The sequence below is a fragment of the Pteropus medius genome, unplaced genomic scaffold, assembly GCF_902729225.1.
Source record: "Pteropus medius unplaced genomic scaffold, Ma_sr-lr_union100, whole genome shotgun sequence".
NCBI lineage: Eukaryota > Metazoa > Chordata > Mammalia > Chiroptera > Pteropodidae > Pteropus > Pteropus medius.
Genome location: NW_024342471.1, coordinates 3,487,363 through 3,503,494, shown reverse-complemented (window position 1 = coordinate 3,503,494; position 16,132 = coordinate 3,487,363). Strand labels below are relative to the sequence as shown.

The 16,132-nt window shown below is 36.0% G+C and overlaps 1 protein-coding gene and 1 pseudogene across 1 annotated transcript in view; one reads left to right on the top strand and one right to left on the bottom strand.

Annotated features, from left to right (window-relative positions):
- The window catches only part of ATRN (attractin), a 144,538-nt gene that overhangs the window by 24,385 nt on the left and 104,021 nt on the right, over positions 1 to 16,132 (top strand). The window contains exons 2-3 of the mRNA XM_039863851.1: positions 11,871 to 11,954; positions 15,000 to 15,113. Coding sequence (XP_039719785.1) covers positions 11,871 to 11,954; positions 15,000 to 15,113 — 198 coding nt within the window. The remainder of the gene's footprint in view (positions 1 to 11,870; positions 11,955 to 14,999; positions 15,114 to 16,132) is intronic.
- Positions 6,188 to 6,306, bottom strand: LOC120604196 (uncharacterized; annotated as a pseudogene).

The window sequence follows — 16,132 nt, the reverse complement described above, 5'->3', positions numbered from 1 at the left end:
AGGCAGAACTAATGTCAGTACAGCAAACATTCCAGTATGAGAAACATCTTTGCCCTTGGGGACTTGAAATTTTTCTCCCCCACCCAAAGATACCAGGATGGGCACTACTTGCAAAAAGGACACAGCTACAAGTGGCCTAGTCTAGGAAAGTGTCTTTGGCCATGTGGGCCTGAGCTGCTTCTCAGAGAACCTGTTCAGAGACAGGTGGATTGAACTGGCCGGAGGGACCCAACTATAGCAAGCGGCACGTTCCGGGAAGCCTTTTTTTCTCTGCGGGCTTGAGACTTGCCTTTCTTAGTCATAGACACTGGGGAAGCTGGGGAGGGGGGCAACCTAGGGCTACCACACTACTTCCCCACCAAGAGATACCTAGCTGCCTAGCTTGGGGAAACTCCTTTTATCCCCTCAGGCAGTACCAACAGGGACCAGTGTGAACCCAGTAGCACTAGACGAATCAAGCAGGCCAAATAATACCACAGAGGCTCTGGAAATTAATCTGCCATTGGAATAATAGCCCAGAAAAGTAGACCAGATCTACATGCTAAAACTAAACCAAGGTGACTACTTGCTAAAATAAAAAACTTGGTAAGACCCTATGTTAGTGACTTCTAACATAGTAGGCAAAATGTTCAAGATAACAGTAGAAAATCACTTGTCATACCAATAACAAAGAAAACTGCAACTTGAATCAGAAAAGACAATCAATAGACACCAACACAAGATGAATCAGATGTTGGAATTTTCTGACAAGAATTTTAAAGCAGTGTCATAAAAATGCTTTAGAATCAATTAAATATTATCTTGAAACAAAATGCAAAATCTCAGCAGAGAACCAAATAAAATTAATTAGAACCACATTAGAAATGAAATTAGAACCAAATGGAAAATTTAAAATTTAAAACATAATTACAAACAAGCGTACAGAATGGGTTTAGTAGTAGAATGATAATGACAGAGGATAGAATCAATAAACTTGAGAACAGAACAATAGAATTTACCCAATGTAAACAGGAAAGAGAAAACAGACCAGAAAACACATGATCTGTGGAACAAAATATCTAACATTCATATAATCGGAGTTTCAGAAGGAAAAGAGAAATTGAGTGGGGCTGAAAGAGCATTTGGAAGAAATCATGGCTGAAAATTTACTAAATTTGGCAAAAGAAACAAACCTACAGACCCAAATCTAAAGGCACAGGATGCAAAGTTAATATATTGAAGTCACTTTCCTATATACCAGCAATGAAGAAGTGGAATTTGAAGTTAAAAACACAGTGCCATTTGCATTAGTACCCCCCAAAATGAAATACTTAAGTATAGGTCTAACAAAATATGTACAAGATATATAGTAGGAAAACTTCAGAACTGGTGAACCAACTCAACCAAATGGAAAGATATTCCCTATTCATAGATAGGAAAACTCAGAATTGTCAAGGTATCGGTTTTTCCCAACTTGATCTATAGATTAAACATAATCCTAATCAAAACCCCAATGAAGTTGTTTTGTGAATATTGACATACTGATTCTAAAGATTAAAAGGAGAGACAGAACACCCAGAATAGCCAACACAGTATTGAAGCGAAGAACAAATTTGGAGGACTGACATTACCTGACTTCAAGACTTAACCATAAAGCTACGGTAATCAAGGAAGTGTGATATTGGCGAAAGAATAAACAAATAGGCCAGTGGAACAAAACAACCCAGAAACTAAAGGCAAAGCAAAAGTCTTGAGAGCAGCTAGAGAGAAATGATGTATTACCTAAAGGGCAGGGGTCCCCAACCCCTGGGCCACGGACTGGTAGTGGTCCGTGGCCTGTTAGGAACTGGGCTGCATCACAGGAGGTGGGCGAGCGAGCAAACCTTCATCTGTATTTGCAGCCACTCCCCAGTGCTAGCATCACAGCTTCAGCTCTTCCTAGATCATCAGGCATTAGATTCTCATAGGAGCATCGGTCCCAGGTGCCACAAAGGTTGGGGACCACTGCTATAGGGAACCCTAATTCAAATAACAGTCGTCTCATCTGAAACCATGGGGGCCAAGTGCTGAAATAATTAGCAATTGTGAATTTTATGTCTAGCAAAACTGTACCTTAGGAATTAAAGGGAAATTAAAACATTCTCAGATGATGGAAAACGAAAAGAATTTGTTGCTAGCAGACCTACCCTTCTTCAAGAAAGGCTATAGGAAGTTCTTTAAGCAGAAATGATAAAGGAATAAAGGAATGCATCTTGGAGCACCACAAAAGAAGGAATAATGAAGAGAGCAGAAATATGCTCTTTACAATAATAGACACTCTTTTTCCTCTTGGGTTTTAGCAGTCAGATATGATTTATTGCATAAAATCTAACACTAAATATGATGCTTTTTAAACTAGTGAAGATAAAGGACCTAAATGGAAGTTAGGTTTCCATACTGCACTCAAAGTAGTAAAATGCCATTACCAGTAGATTGTTTTCTCACATATGTGTACTCCAGTACCTAGAGTAACCACTAAGAAAACTATACATAAGATAAAAACAATAAATAAATCAAGATGGAATCTTAAAAAATGTTCAAGTGACCCCCACAGGAAGGCAAAAAAAGAGAGAAACAAAAGCATGTGAACCAGAGAAACATATAAAACAAATAATAGAGTTGCATACTTAAACCTTAACATATCAATAATTCCACTATAAGCAGCTTATAGGAAAGTCACGTTAGATTCAACAAAGTAGGTAGGTAGAAAGTAAAAGAATGGAAAAATTGCCAAGCAAACATTAATTTTAAAAAGGGCATGAATAGTTATATTAATATTAGACTTTAATGCAAAGAAAATTACGAGTGACGAAGACATCACTAAAGATAAAATGACAGATTAAATATTGCTAGAGGGTTAAGTATGAGTAGTGTACCAGGAAGGTGTGGTTGAGGAGGGATGTGGTTATAAAGGGGCAATATGAGGAATCCTTGTAGTGTTGGAACTGTTTGGTATCTTGACTGTGGTGGTAGATACGTGAACCTGCACAGGTGACAAAATTGTATAGAACACACACACACACACACACACACACACACAGTATAAGTAAAATTGGAAATCTGAATAAGATTGATTTATCAATGTCAGTATTTTGGCTGTTATATTGTAATTTTCAAAAATGTTACCATTTGGGGAAACTGGTCAGAGTGTACAAGGAATCTGTTATTTCTTACAATTGCATGTGAATCTTTTATATCAGCTAAAATTTAAATGATTAAATAAGGCTCAAGGATACTAGGAAGACATGATTAATAAATACAATGTAGGATTCTGGTTGGATCTTGAAACAAAAAAGACGTTAATGGAGACACACACAGGGGAGTCGGCAATTAAAATGATTAGAAACAAGCTTTGAAATAATTAATATCTTTAAGAATTTAAATGACAAGATCAATAATTTCAGCAGAGAATTAGAAAATGTAAGAGAATGGAAATTGAAAACACGATAACTGATTTTAAGAACCTTACACATAGATGAAGAGAGAATCAGTGAACTGTAAGGTAAGTTGGAAAAAAATACCTGGACAGAAGCATAGAGAGGAAACGAAAAATACTCCATCACTTATGCACTGTCTCCCCCAGCCCCATACACTCAGTTTTTTTTTCCTTGAACCATTTGGGAGTAAGCTCTCTCTATATAATGGTCCTTGACCTGTTCAACTAAAATACTTAAGTATGTATTTTCTAAGAATAGTGATAGTTTTAAGAGACTTAAGGTACAGTTTTTACCTTCAGTAAATTTAACATTGATACAGGTATATCTGTGCTTTTTGAAAGTTCCCATTATGCCCTTTCCCTTTTATGAAAGACCTACATTTGTAGTTTTTTTTGCTAACAAAGAAATCCAAAACCCAAAAAAGTATTTTCACTTGCATGAAAAAAGATGGAAAGTGAAAATAGTGTTCAGCCTTTGTTTTTCAGCAAGCTGTTACAGAGGATTAACAAAGACTAGAGTTAAAAAAGACTAATTGATAAGGTGATAGAGAGATTGATAACGAGAAAAAACAAATTACTGATAATAATGACAAATGACATCACTATAAATCCTGCAGATATTGGAAAAATAATAGGAGGATGTTATTAACAAGTTTGTTCCAATAAATTTGAGAAATTGAAATGACTTGTGAAACTCTAGTAAAACCACTAAAACACTAAAAACACTAAAAAGAAAACTCCAGGCCAAGATGACTGCACCAGTGAATTCTTCCAGAATTTTATAAGAGAAATAGCGCCGATCTTACACAGACTCTTCTAGAGCAGAGGAAAAAGAGGTGAAATCCCTTTTTTGTTTTTATACATCCAACATAATTTTGTTACCAAAATCTGACAAAGAAGGAAAACAGCAGACCAGAAAGATATGAAAAGAATCATGACCAAAAAAAAAAATCATGACCAAGTTGGGTTTGTTTGAGAACATCAAGATCGATTTAATATTTGAAAATCAATATCATTTACAACATTAACTGAATAAAGGAGAAAAAAACCAATGATTGTTTCACTAGGTGCACAGTTTAAAAAATATATTTTTAATATTATAGAGATTTTTAACTAGTTGTAATAAGAAAATAGTAAAGTGATAAATATTGGAAAGAAAAAAATGAAGTAGTCATTTTTTACAGAGCATATATGCTTGTAGTCATAGTTTTGGCCTAGGATAATCAGGAGAATGGTGTTATTGCTGAAAACATAACAGATGAAAATTTCATTGTTAGTAATATAAGTAGGCGGTATTTAAAGCTTTGAGACAGTACAAGATCACCTACCTAGTGAATTTAGGGAAGCAGATTGAGATTGGAGCCCTGGGGCATTCCTTTTGTTAGAGATTGAGAGAAACTGGTGGATTTAAAGGACTAGGAAGAAGCTACCTGTGGATCCAGAATGGTGGAGGATTTTGGAAACAAGTGAAGAAAGTGTTTAAGAAAGAAGGAGTCGTCAGCTATTTCAAATACTGTGGGAAAGTGATTGAAGAAGGGATCTGAGAATTCACCCTTGTATATCTTAACAGAAGGATTTCAGGAAGGGTGAGGGTTAAAGCCCAACTGGAATGGGTTAAGAAATTAGGAGGTGACTGTACACCTGAAACTAATATAAAATAATACTGAATATCAGTTGTAATTGAAAATAAAAAAAAAAACACGAAAAAAGAAATTAGGAGCTGAGAGTATTATCAGTGAGAGTAGATAATACTTAAAATTTTTGATGTCTGAGAAAAGAAGCAGTAACCTGAGAGGAACATGAGATGGAGATTATTTTTTAAGAAGAGAATTCAACAACTCATCTTGTGCTGACCCAGTAGAGAGAAAAAGTGTAGAGTGGGGAGTTAAAATTAAGTTTGTTCTGGTGATGCCCTTGATTGAGTAGAGTTGAGAATTCTGGACCCAGGTAGAGGGTGTGATCTTAGATAGACTTAGACAGTTTATCTATTGTTACTAGAGGGAAGGCAAAGTACCTGCATTTAGTAATGGGAAGAAAATATATTTCTCTCCTGGTTTATTTCTTCTTTCCACAGCTATTCACTTAGAGTCCCATGGAATGTAGTAGATCTTCCTGACTTCCACAGGAATTGGTTTGGTTTGCTGAATGGTTGGGCAGATTCTTAACCTGTGCTTGAGGCTGGGGCATAGCGGGTGAGGGTGGATAGTACTGGGAGACCTGAGAGCAGAGAAGATTCATACTTTGGTGATCAAAGTGTGAGATGATACAACCACTTAGAATACAACCTGACAGTTATTTAAAATTTAGGTGCATATTTATACCTAGATCTAATGATTCCACTTTTATGTATTTATCCAAGAAAAATGGCCACACACGTTCACACAAAGGCTTGTACAGAAGTGTGCTTAGGAGCTTCATTCATAAGAGCCTATAACTACATAATCCAAATGTCCATCAACAAGAGAATGGATAAACAAGTTATTCATACGGTAGACTACTACTCAGGAATAGGAAGGAGCAAACCATTGAAAAGTATCTCTGTGTGATTACGTTTAATCAAGTTCACTTAACCTGGTCTATAATGATAGAAATAAGATTAGTGCTTAGAGAGAGTACCTGCAAAGGCATGTGAGGGAACTTTTGAGGGTGACAACTGCTTTGGGGAGTTAAACATGTTTGTACAAAAGTTATCAAATTGTACACTTGAAGTGGTTGGTTTTTTTTTATTTTTTACACCTACAGCACCTGGTCTTCCTCGGTGGTCTCCTATCCAAGTACTAACCAGGCCCGACCCTGCTTAGCTTCTGAGATCAGACGAGATTGGGCACATTTGTGGTGGCATGGCCGTAGACTTGGTTGCTTTTTATTGTATATAAATTACTCCTCATTATTGCTGATTTAAAAATTTAGTTGGAAGGAATCAAATCAGTATAGCAGTCATTATACTAAATGTGAATAGATTCTGTTGTGCCAGTAAAATGGTCAGACTAGGTTAAGAAACAAAACCTAACCATGTCCTGTTTAGAAGATACAAACTTAGGACAACTTGCTAAAGAAATATGAATAATAAAGAGTTGGATAAGTAAGGTCCAGGAAAACTACAAAAGAATCAGTAATTCTAATTTGAGCATCAAACTAGTATATGGATTATTATCATAATAAAAGGGATAATTTATGAATATCTAATAGTTATAAGCTTATATGGCTAAATAGCTAAATACATAAAGTAAATATAATGTTAGAAATGTCATTAATGGAGCAGTCATAGTATGGGATTTCAGTATACATTTCTCATAAGGAAAATCTTAACAAATGAGAAAAGTTGAGATTTTAGAGGTCACATTATCTGGTAATAATACAAGTAAATTTGAAAGAAATAGTTATAAGATGACGTCTTTGCAACCTGCCTCTTATGGAGGATTCCTCTATTTTTCTTGTATTCATTTTCACTTCAGAATTACCCTCAACATATTCTCAGATTGGGAAATTGGTCATAGCAAGGAGTTAATTCTTTGTATTTCTGGTGTTATATTGTTGAAATGTCTTTATGTTTCAATTTGATGCCTTTGTGTGACTACTGGTGAAGTGGTCACAGGCAGTACCAGTGTCCATACCTATATCATTAATTATACTATAAAACGGGTCCCCAACCCCTGAGTCCCCAGTACTGGGCCATGGCCTGTTAGGAATCAGGCCGCACAGCAGGAGGTGATCGGCAGGCAAACGAGGGAAGCTTCATTTGTATTTGCAGCCTCGTCTGTATTTGCAGCCACTTCCCAGTGCCAGCATCACAGCCTCAGCTCCACCTCAGATCATCAGCCATTAGATTCTCATAGGAACACTGGTCCCTGGTGCCCAGAAGATTGGGGACTGCTGCTGTAAAACTTGATCTGAAACTTGAGGTTGATATTTCTGGCTTTCTACTTTCAAACCTCTCTAAATTTTCAGTAACCACTTGTTGACCATTCACTAGGATATAGGGAATTTCAAATTAAAAACTGGTAAAATTAAAAAGAAACAAGAACACCTAATACAGAGGGGATGTGGACAATAGTATATTTTCATATATTTCAGATACAAATGTAAATTGTTACAGCCTTTTGGAAGATAACTTGGCATCCTGGTTAACAATTAACATTCATAGTTCTTTTGGCCCAGTAATCCTCCTCCTAAGATTCTATTCTTGGAAATAAAAGCACAAGTAAGGCTATATGTATGGTGATATTTATTGCAGCAGTGCACATAATGCCAACCAACTGAAAATAAAATGAATGTTAGAAAGAGAAAATCAGAAAATAAAAATACCTCCATAGGTTGGAATATTATGCTACATGAAAAAGAATGAATTAGACTAACCGCTGTTGGAGAGAGTCCCACAGTTTTGTTGAGTAAGAAAAGGAAGATGCGGAAAAGTTTGTATAGTAATTAATTTGTGTAACCAAAAAATGTTTTAAGAGAACCATGCATATATCATGAGCTCATGAGTATGAAGGAAAATAGTTAAGAATGCTTGCTAGTGGTTATGTTTATCTTGTGGGAGGAGGTTGGAGTACTTGGGAGATAAGTAGAAAAAGAATTGTCCTTTAGTTGACACACACATGCACAAAAAAAAAAAGCCTGTCTGTGATTATATTTATTCATTAGCTGTAAAATTGTATACATGTGTATGTTTAAAGATAGTAAATAAAAGTAAAAAAAAAAGATACTTAAAATAAAAATGACCTATTTCTTTTCTAAAATGATGTTATTTTACAAATACTTGAGCATGTCCATGTGAAGCCCATAGAAACTTTGAGGAGCAAAACAAGCGTCATAAGCTTTTTGAGCCAGGAGAGCCTAAAAAAATCAAGGAAGAGCATACATGCACACATACACACATAGTAACCAGTGGGAAATTTACCCATAAAATGTGTGGTCTCTGTGGTTGGTTGCTGTTGATCTTCAGAGACCTTTGCCTTCCTTTAGTTTGTCATCCTTGGTGTTGGATCTGTGTTCAGTTTGTAGCATGATGGCTACAGTACTTCGAGTTGTAAAATCCAACCATAGCAAAGTCCAGAGGGAGAAGGATGGTCTCTCTGGAGTTTGTTGTAGTTTGGGTTTCTTGGAAGCATTTGCTGAAATGGAATTTGGGGTACAAGTTGATTATAACATCTGGAGTAGGAATGGGCTGGAAGCAGAACCGAGCAAAGGAAGAAGTGGAGCTTCAGTGCAGACCTGACCAAGGGGAGCTCTGGAGCAAGGATTGCCAGTCATAGTTGTTTTATGCTGGATTGAAATGCCCCAGCCTTTGTTACCTCTTTGATATGGGCTGCCCTGGGAAGGTGGCTCCTGAAGGAACTGACAGCTTGTGGCTGTCTGATGACCACACTCCCTGCTGGAGCAGACATCAGATCCTTTCTTAATAGGGAGATCTAGGTGGTGCATCTCTCTGTCTACCACACTGTCTTTAAGAATGAAAATATTTCCTAAAAGCCTTCCATCAGACTTCCTCTCACATCTATGTATTAGACTATGTGCTATGACAGAGACTAATAATGACCCTTCATAGCCTTTCTCCTCTGCTCTAGTCAAGAAAGTCCTGGTTCTCAGTGGGTACATGGTCATTTGGGATAATGGCTACATTTCTCAGCCCCTACATTTGGATATGTTTAACTTTTGCCTAACGGGTGCATTGAATTTTCATGTTTGACTTGGAGGGGATGTGCCTTTCATTTTCTTTTCTTCCTCCCTGCTGAGTAGAATGTGAGAATGATAGAGTTTGAGCTGCCATCTTGAGTATGAAGTGCAGGCCATATGTTGAAGATGGCAGAGCAACATGATAGAAGAACATTTGGTGCTTGATGATTATGGAAATCAATACCTATGTGCTCTGGATTGCTTACCTTTGGACTTTATATCTCAAGCCATTATTACTTAGGTTTTTCTGTCAGTTGCATTGGAACCTAATTTTAACTAATACACATTTCTAATCATTTATTGGAAAGGGGCATAGGAAATCACGATTGGCTCAGACTAGCATTTTTGGGATGGAATAGATGTTGAGGACTAAGACACGGAGATATTTGTATCAATTAAGTATAGCAGAGGGACAGAAGGGAAAAGATATCAAGAGCTTTTCAGGGCATGATAATTGTGATGGACCATGAAATCCTAACTAGGTAAGTGGGGAAAAATGTGTGGGTGGTGGGGGATGAACGTAAAGAAGTGTTATTTCAGTGGATTAGAGGTCCCTATGGGGCTGATGACTCACTAAAAAGGAGGCACTAGGCTAAATGAACTGGAGAGATAGAGATGGTAGTCGGAAATATAGGATGCCTAAAATGAAGATTGTGGTGGTAGTGCTATTACTGGTAATAGCAAGGCCTAGAGGAGTGGGTGACTAAAGTGCGGTGGAGGGAAAGATTGTTAATGGTGAAATTAAGAAATGGAGAGCCTGGGTTTGGATGGAACATCTTGGATGTTGATTTAGTTGCATGGAAGGCAGTGAACTAGATGGTAATGTCTTCAGTGGGTAAGAAGTAACTGGGATCTCAGTAGTTATCTTAAAAAGTAAGAGGCTGATCCAGAGGAGAACATCTGTTTCAGAGAGGCTGACATTGCTGATAATGGAGGAGGAAGGAAAAATGATCTGGAAATAGCAGTGAGGAAAGAAATAGCATTCTTCTTAAACAATAAAAATTTCTATATAATAAAACATACTAGACACAAAGTATAAAGAAAAAAGTAAACTGAGAAAATATATTTATTGTACATTTAACATACAAATGGGTGCTCTTTAACATAAAAAGAACTCCTAAACATTACTTTGTAAAAGACAACTTGGCTACAAAGTGAGCAAAGAACATGGAATCTTTTTTTAAAGAAATATTTAATTAAGTTTATTGAGGTAACATCGGTTAATACAATTATGTAATTTTTAGGTGTACATTATCATTTGACATCTGTATATTCTACTGTGTGTTTACCAAAGTCCAGTTTCCTTCAGCTACCATATGTTTGATCCCCTTTACCCACTTCATCCTCCCCTTAAACTCTATATTTGACCACTTTTACCTCATCTATCTCCCCGCTCCTCCCCCACCCTACTAGTAACCACTAGTCTATAGTCCTCTGGTAACCACTAGCCTATAGTCCATGTCCATGAGTCTCTGTTTGTCCTGCTCATTTGTTGCTTTTAGGTTTATATCCCACATAAAAGTGATACGTGAGTTTCAACTTTTTATGTCTGGCTTATTTTGCTTACAGCATGATTATCTCGAGGTCCATCCATGTTGTTGCAAGTGGCAGTATTTCTTCTCTTCTTATGGCTGAATAATATTCGATTGTATATATGTACCACAGCTTCTTTAGCCAGTCATCTATCATAGGACACTTTGGTTGCTTTCATGTCCTGGACACTGTGAATAATGCTGCTATGAACATCGGTGTGCAAATATCTTTTCGGATATGGGTTTTCAAGTCTCTGTGGTAAATACCCAGTAGAAGGATTGCTGAATCACATGGTAGATTAGTTCTTGGTTTTTTGAGGAACCTTCATACTGTTTTCCATAGTGGTGGTACCAATTTGCAGTCCCACCAGCAGTGTATGCAGGTTCCTTTTTCTCCGCATCCTTTTATTATTTGTCCTGTTGATTAAAGCTATTTTAACAGGTGTGAGATGATATCTCATTGTGGTTTTGATTTGCATTTCCCTAATAGCTAGCGACGTTGAGCATCTTTTCACATATTTGTTGGCCATTTGTAAGAACATGTAATCTTAATTCACAAAGGAAGAAATGCAAATGAATAAAACATATGAGAAGTTAGTCAAACATTAGGGTTAGTACCAGTCAAAACATTAATGAAATACTAGAAATGCTATTCTATTGGCAAGACCTAAAAATATTGCTAAACTTCAGACTTGGCATGAGTGTGGGAAGATAGATGCTGATGTGCATTGCTCACGGAGTGCCGTAGATTTGCCACTTTTGAAGCCGCAGATAAATGGCTCTGATGGGTCTGTTGTGTGTTGGGGTTTAATGTGCTTGCACATCACAGTTATGCTGTCTGTAGTGTTATTGTATTAAAAACTTGTAACTGTTACTGTGTGATCTCATTTTTAAAAAAGCAACTCATATTAAGAAATTCTTTGGCCATTTTTATGGTACAAAGTATGATTTCCCCATCTCAGAAGGATTTAGGTTTTTTTTTTTGTTCACTACTGTTGGTTTCAGTATATTTGTATCTTCTTAAGTGTATATATTTGTTTTATCTATATTTGTATAATCTGAACATAACTATCCAGTTCCTTTTTTCTGGTTAAATAGTATGCCTTAATGTATTCACTGTACTTAAGTTGGATTGTATTGAAAATTAAGAAAGATAATAATATAGATATTTTGATGGATTTAAGTTTTATTATTTTTTTAAATTACAGATTAACTGGATCTTCTGGGTTTGTAACAGATGGACCTGGAAATTATAAATATAAAACGAAGTGCACATGGCTCATTGAAGGACAGTAAGTAGTAATGGCTAATTTAATTTTTTTTCAGCATAGACCTCAGTGTGGCATTACTCTTTTCCTACAAGTAAAATTAATAGTCTGAGCATAAAGTACTTAAAATATTTTTACTTGATAACTTTTTATTTTGTAAGTGAATTTGATTTTCTTATTTTTCTAAATTGTCATTGTTACTTAAAAAAGTTTCATGTTGGTTTAATGCTGCAAATGAATGTACACATCAGAAATGTGTATATTTTCAGTTGTAGTAAACTGTTGAGTATTTTAAATGGTTTATTTAAAGCATTAGAAAATTATAATTGTGTCATTTTTCTAAGTACCTATTTTTACTGTGGGCAGGAAAGTCAGAAAAACTATTATTGCCCAAACAACTCCTTCTCTGGGCCCCCTTTGCTCCTCAGCTGGTGCCTTCTTTTCTTCCCTTCATAGAAAACCTTTAAAGCAGTGTTTCTCAAGCTTTTTGTTCTCAGGATCTCTTTACACTCTTGAATTTTTAGAATTCCAAATAGTTTTGTTTATGTGAGTTATGTGTGTGTTTACCATATTAAAATTTAAAACTAAGAAATATTTAATTCCATTTAAACGCAAGAATAATAAATCCACTGTGTATTAGCACAAATGACATATTTTTTGAAAAAAGAAACTCTGTATTTAAAAAAAGTTAGTGAAAAGAATGGCATTGCTTTACATTGTAAATCTCTTCTCTGGCTTAATAGAAGACAACTGGATTATAATATTTTCTTCAGCATTCACTTTGTTACAATATGGTATTGTGGGTGAAGTATGAAGAAAATTAGGCTTCACTTGAATTTGTAGTAGTAAAAGGGAGGAGATTTTAATAGACCTTTTAAATAATTGTGGATTTTCTTCTTTGATACTATACCAAAACTTGACAAGTGGTAATTTCTTAAAAATAAATTGCAGTGCGGAATCTGGAACAATGTGAATGAACTTTTGGAACTTGTTAAATTAACATACATTGGTTTTCTTATACTTTGAATGGATCTTTAACCTATGCATGGTTTTATAACATGATATATATGGGTCACTTGGAAAATATTGGTTCACTGAATTATGCAGATCTACCAAATATTGATAGATTTCTTTATATAGTATTTAAAAATCACATTAGTTAATATCACCATCATTCTCATCAGAAGTTTTAATTATTGGGAAGTTGTATCTGGGGGACAGATATAAATTTCCCAAAACTCTAGTTATCGCTTGAAAGCTTAGTAACTACCAACATGGTGATAAAGGCACATGATAGCTTAGTTTTATTGTGACTACAGTTTTCACCTCTTGGACCCCTCCAAAAGGGTCTGAGGGCCCCTGGCATTCTATGGACCACACCTTGGGAACTGCTGCTCTTAGAGTAGTCTGCCCTTGCCCTTTCTACCAGTTTACTTCTGTCTGATGTCCTTCTCTATTGTTGCTCTGAATGTGTTTTCAGTGGTTGCTCCTCCTCAGCCTAAGCAGAGAACTTTAATCTCTCCTTTCTCTTATTCCCACGTTTAGCCTGTCAGTAAGTTCTGTCAGTTTTCCCTCTAGAATATCTCCCAAATCCATCTACATTGTCCTTTTCATATTCATCCCTACAATTATTGTTAAGAACCACCATCCTCACTTTCCTGGGCCCCTGTAATGGCCTTGAAATTGGCCTCCAGATTTTTGCTTTTGCCTCTTGCCTACTACTTCTTATCTCATGTGGTTCCCTCTGTTTGCTGTGTTTCATGTTGATTTTCTTCATATTGCTCTGACACATCAACTTCTTTCTCCCTAAAACTTCGAGACCATGCCATTCCCTCTGCCTGAAGCGTTGTCACCAAGCTTCTCACATGGCTTATCCCTCATCATTCTAATCTCCAAAGCTTTCTGGGGCATTCCCCTACACCTGTTGTACACCATATCACATTCCTTTAATTTCTTCACAGTACTCATCTCCGAGTTAACTTGTTTATGTATTTAGTTGTTTGCTTAGAGATGTTAGACAAATAAGTGTGAAGTAGAGGAAAAGTCTAGGCCAGAGACATATAATTAGGTATCACCAGGAAATAAATGGTGTTGCTCTTACTAGGAGCTTTTTAAGTGGAGTATTTGGGCTGAAGCCAGGTATAGAGTGAAGGGGTTAGCGGGATAGGAGGAAATGGAGAAAACAAAGTCTTCTGTACATTTCACTCTATTAAGAGGAGAAAGGGATAGGGTGGGTAATAGCTGGAAGGAGAGAGTGCTGGGATTTGAAGCTTTTTATGTTTTGTTGTATTTTTGTAAAATATGTGATACTTAAGGAGATTTAAATGTGGGTGTAGAAGTTCTAGATGAGAGAGAGATGTTAAATATTTGAGAGGTGGAAGGAGGAGTAGGTAGGTGTTATCTATTTTGGAAAATGGTACTTTGAAGGATTTTTGTCTGGATGCCGAACATAAACAGGGAGGTGGGACTGAATGGTTATAAATAGTAATTGAGTTGTTGAGCAATTGCAGAGAGGGGAAGAGAGAGTTTGTAGTAGGACTGCTGGCAGAATTAAAGTACCACTTGAAGTTGGTGAGCAGTAACTGATACTGGAACCAGCCTACCCAATGGTATGACTTTCTCTGGCATGGCTTAGTTTTCTTTGGATTCAGTCTAAGCCAGAGCAGATAACTGGTTTCATCTAGACCAGGGCTTTTGCCAGGTAGTTCCATGAAAAGGCAGAGGGGCAGGCCAGTTTAAAGAATTGGCAGGTGTGTTGTTAAATGATCTAGTGTGGAATCTTAAGTTGAATAAGGAAGTACTGAAATGTAAGGTTAATGGGTTGGTTCAGAGACTGTTAAAGAATGGCTGCTGTAAGGCCCAAAGAGGCATAGACCATGTCTATTTTGTTTACTATTGCATATTCGGTGGTCTCTTGCATATAATAAGTACTAAGTAAATCTTTGACAAATGAATACTGTTTGCTAAAATTCTTATCCCTGTAAAATCTTTAAAAATCTATATATTTTTTCAAATGTTCGATAGTTATAATGGTTATTATAAAATACTTTTTTTATTGTTTTTTTTCAGGCCAAATAGAGTAATGAGACTTCGTTTCAATCATTTTGCTACAGAGTGTAGTTGGGACCATTTGTATGTTTATGATGGGGACTCAATTTATGCACCACTTGTTGCTGCCTTTAGGTAAGCTCAGTCATATAAGTATTAGGTAATCGTTATGTGATTTCTGAATTCAGATGAATCTCCTAGATTGCATTCTTACTGAACTCACCTTTATTGTCACTTAAGACATTTATTTCATGGGAGCTGTACTAGTTTTGGAGTCTGATCACTTGTGTACTAGGCCCGACTTGGTTTCCTGTAGCTACTGGGTAAGTTTCTGGGCAGAGTACTTGACCTCTCTTGTTAGTTTCTTGTGGTATAAAATTGTGATAGTAATATCAAGTTTACCTGCTTCTCATTGTGGTGGTGAAGTTTACATTTTAAAATGTTTTGTAAATAATATATTGAACAATAATATTTTTATGAAAAATTTAAATTAAGAACCACATTCATCTAGATCTTGTGTTCCTCATTGCATAGGCCCTCAGAAGTTATTTGTTGAATTCAGATATTGTGTGTGTGTGTGTGTGTGTGTGTGTGTGTGTGTGTGTGTTTATGTGTATGTTTTAATATGGAAACTTTTTGGAAGAATACACAAAATGAGCGGTGGTTACCCGTGAATGAGGAGAATGAAGAACTATACAGTTATTATTTTGATTTTTTTTCAACAGGTATATTTCATATTAGTAATTAAACAAAAGAGCTTAACACTAAATGTATGGGGTGTTCTGAATTGTTTTGGAATTTTAGTTTTTATTAACAATAAGTAGCTGTGTTGTTTATTATCTTTTTGACCACATGAGAATTCAAGGCCATCCTATTTTTCTTCCTTTTACGTGATAGAGGATTTATAAAATAATATATTTTAAAAATATTTTTAAATATTTTTTTAAATATTATTTTAAAACACACATTTCCTTGGGGAGCCATAGTTGTCAGTTTTTCATTTGCAACCGACTTTCTAGATTTCTTTCCTTTGAACATTTTATTTTTCTCACTTTAAAAAGAAATCAATTCAACAAATATTTTTTGTATTTCTCACCTGGGGCTAGTCTGGCTAATGTGGGTGAGAAGGTAACAGAGAGTAAACTGTATACAAG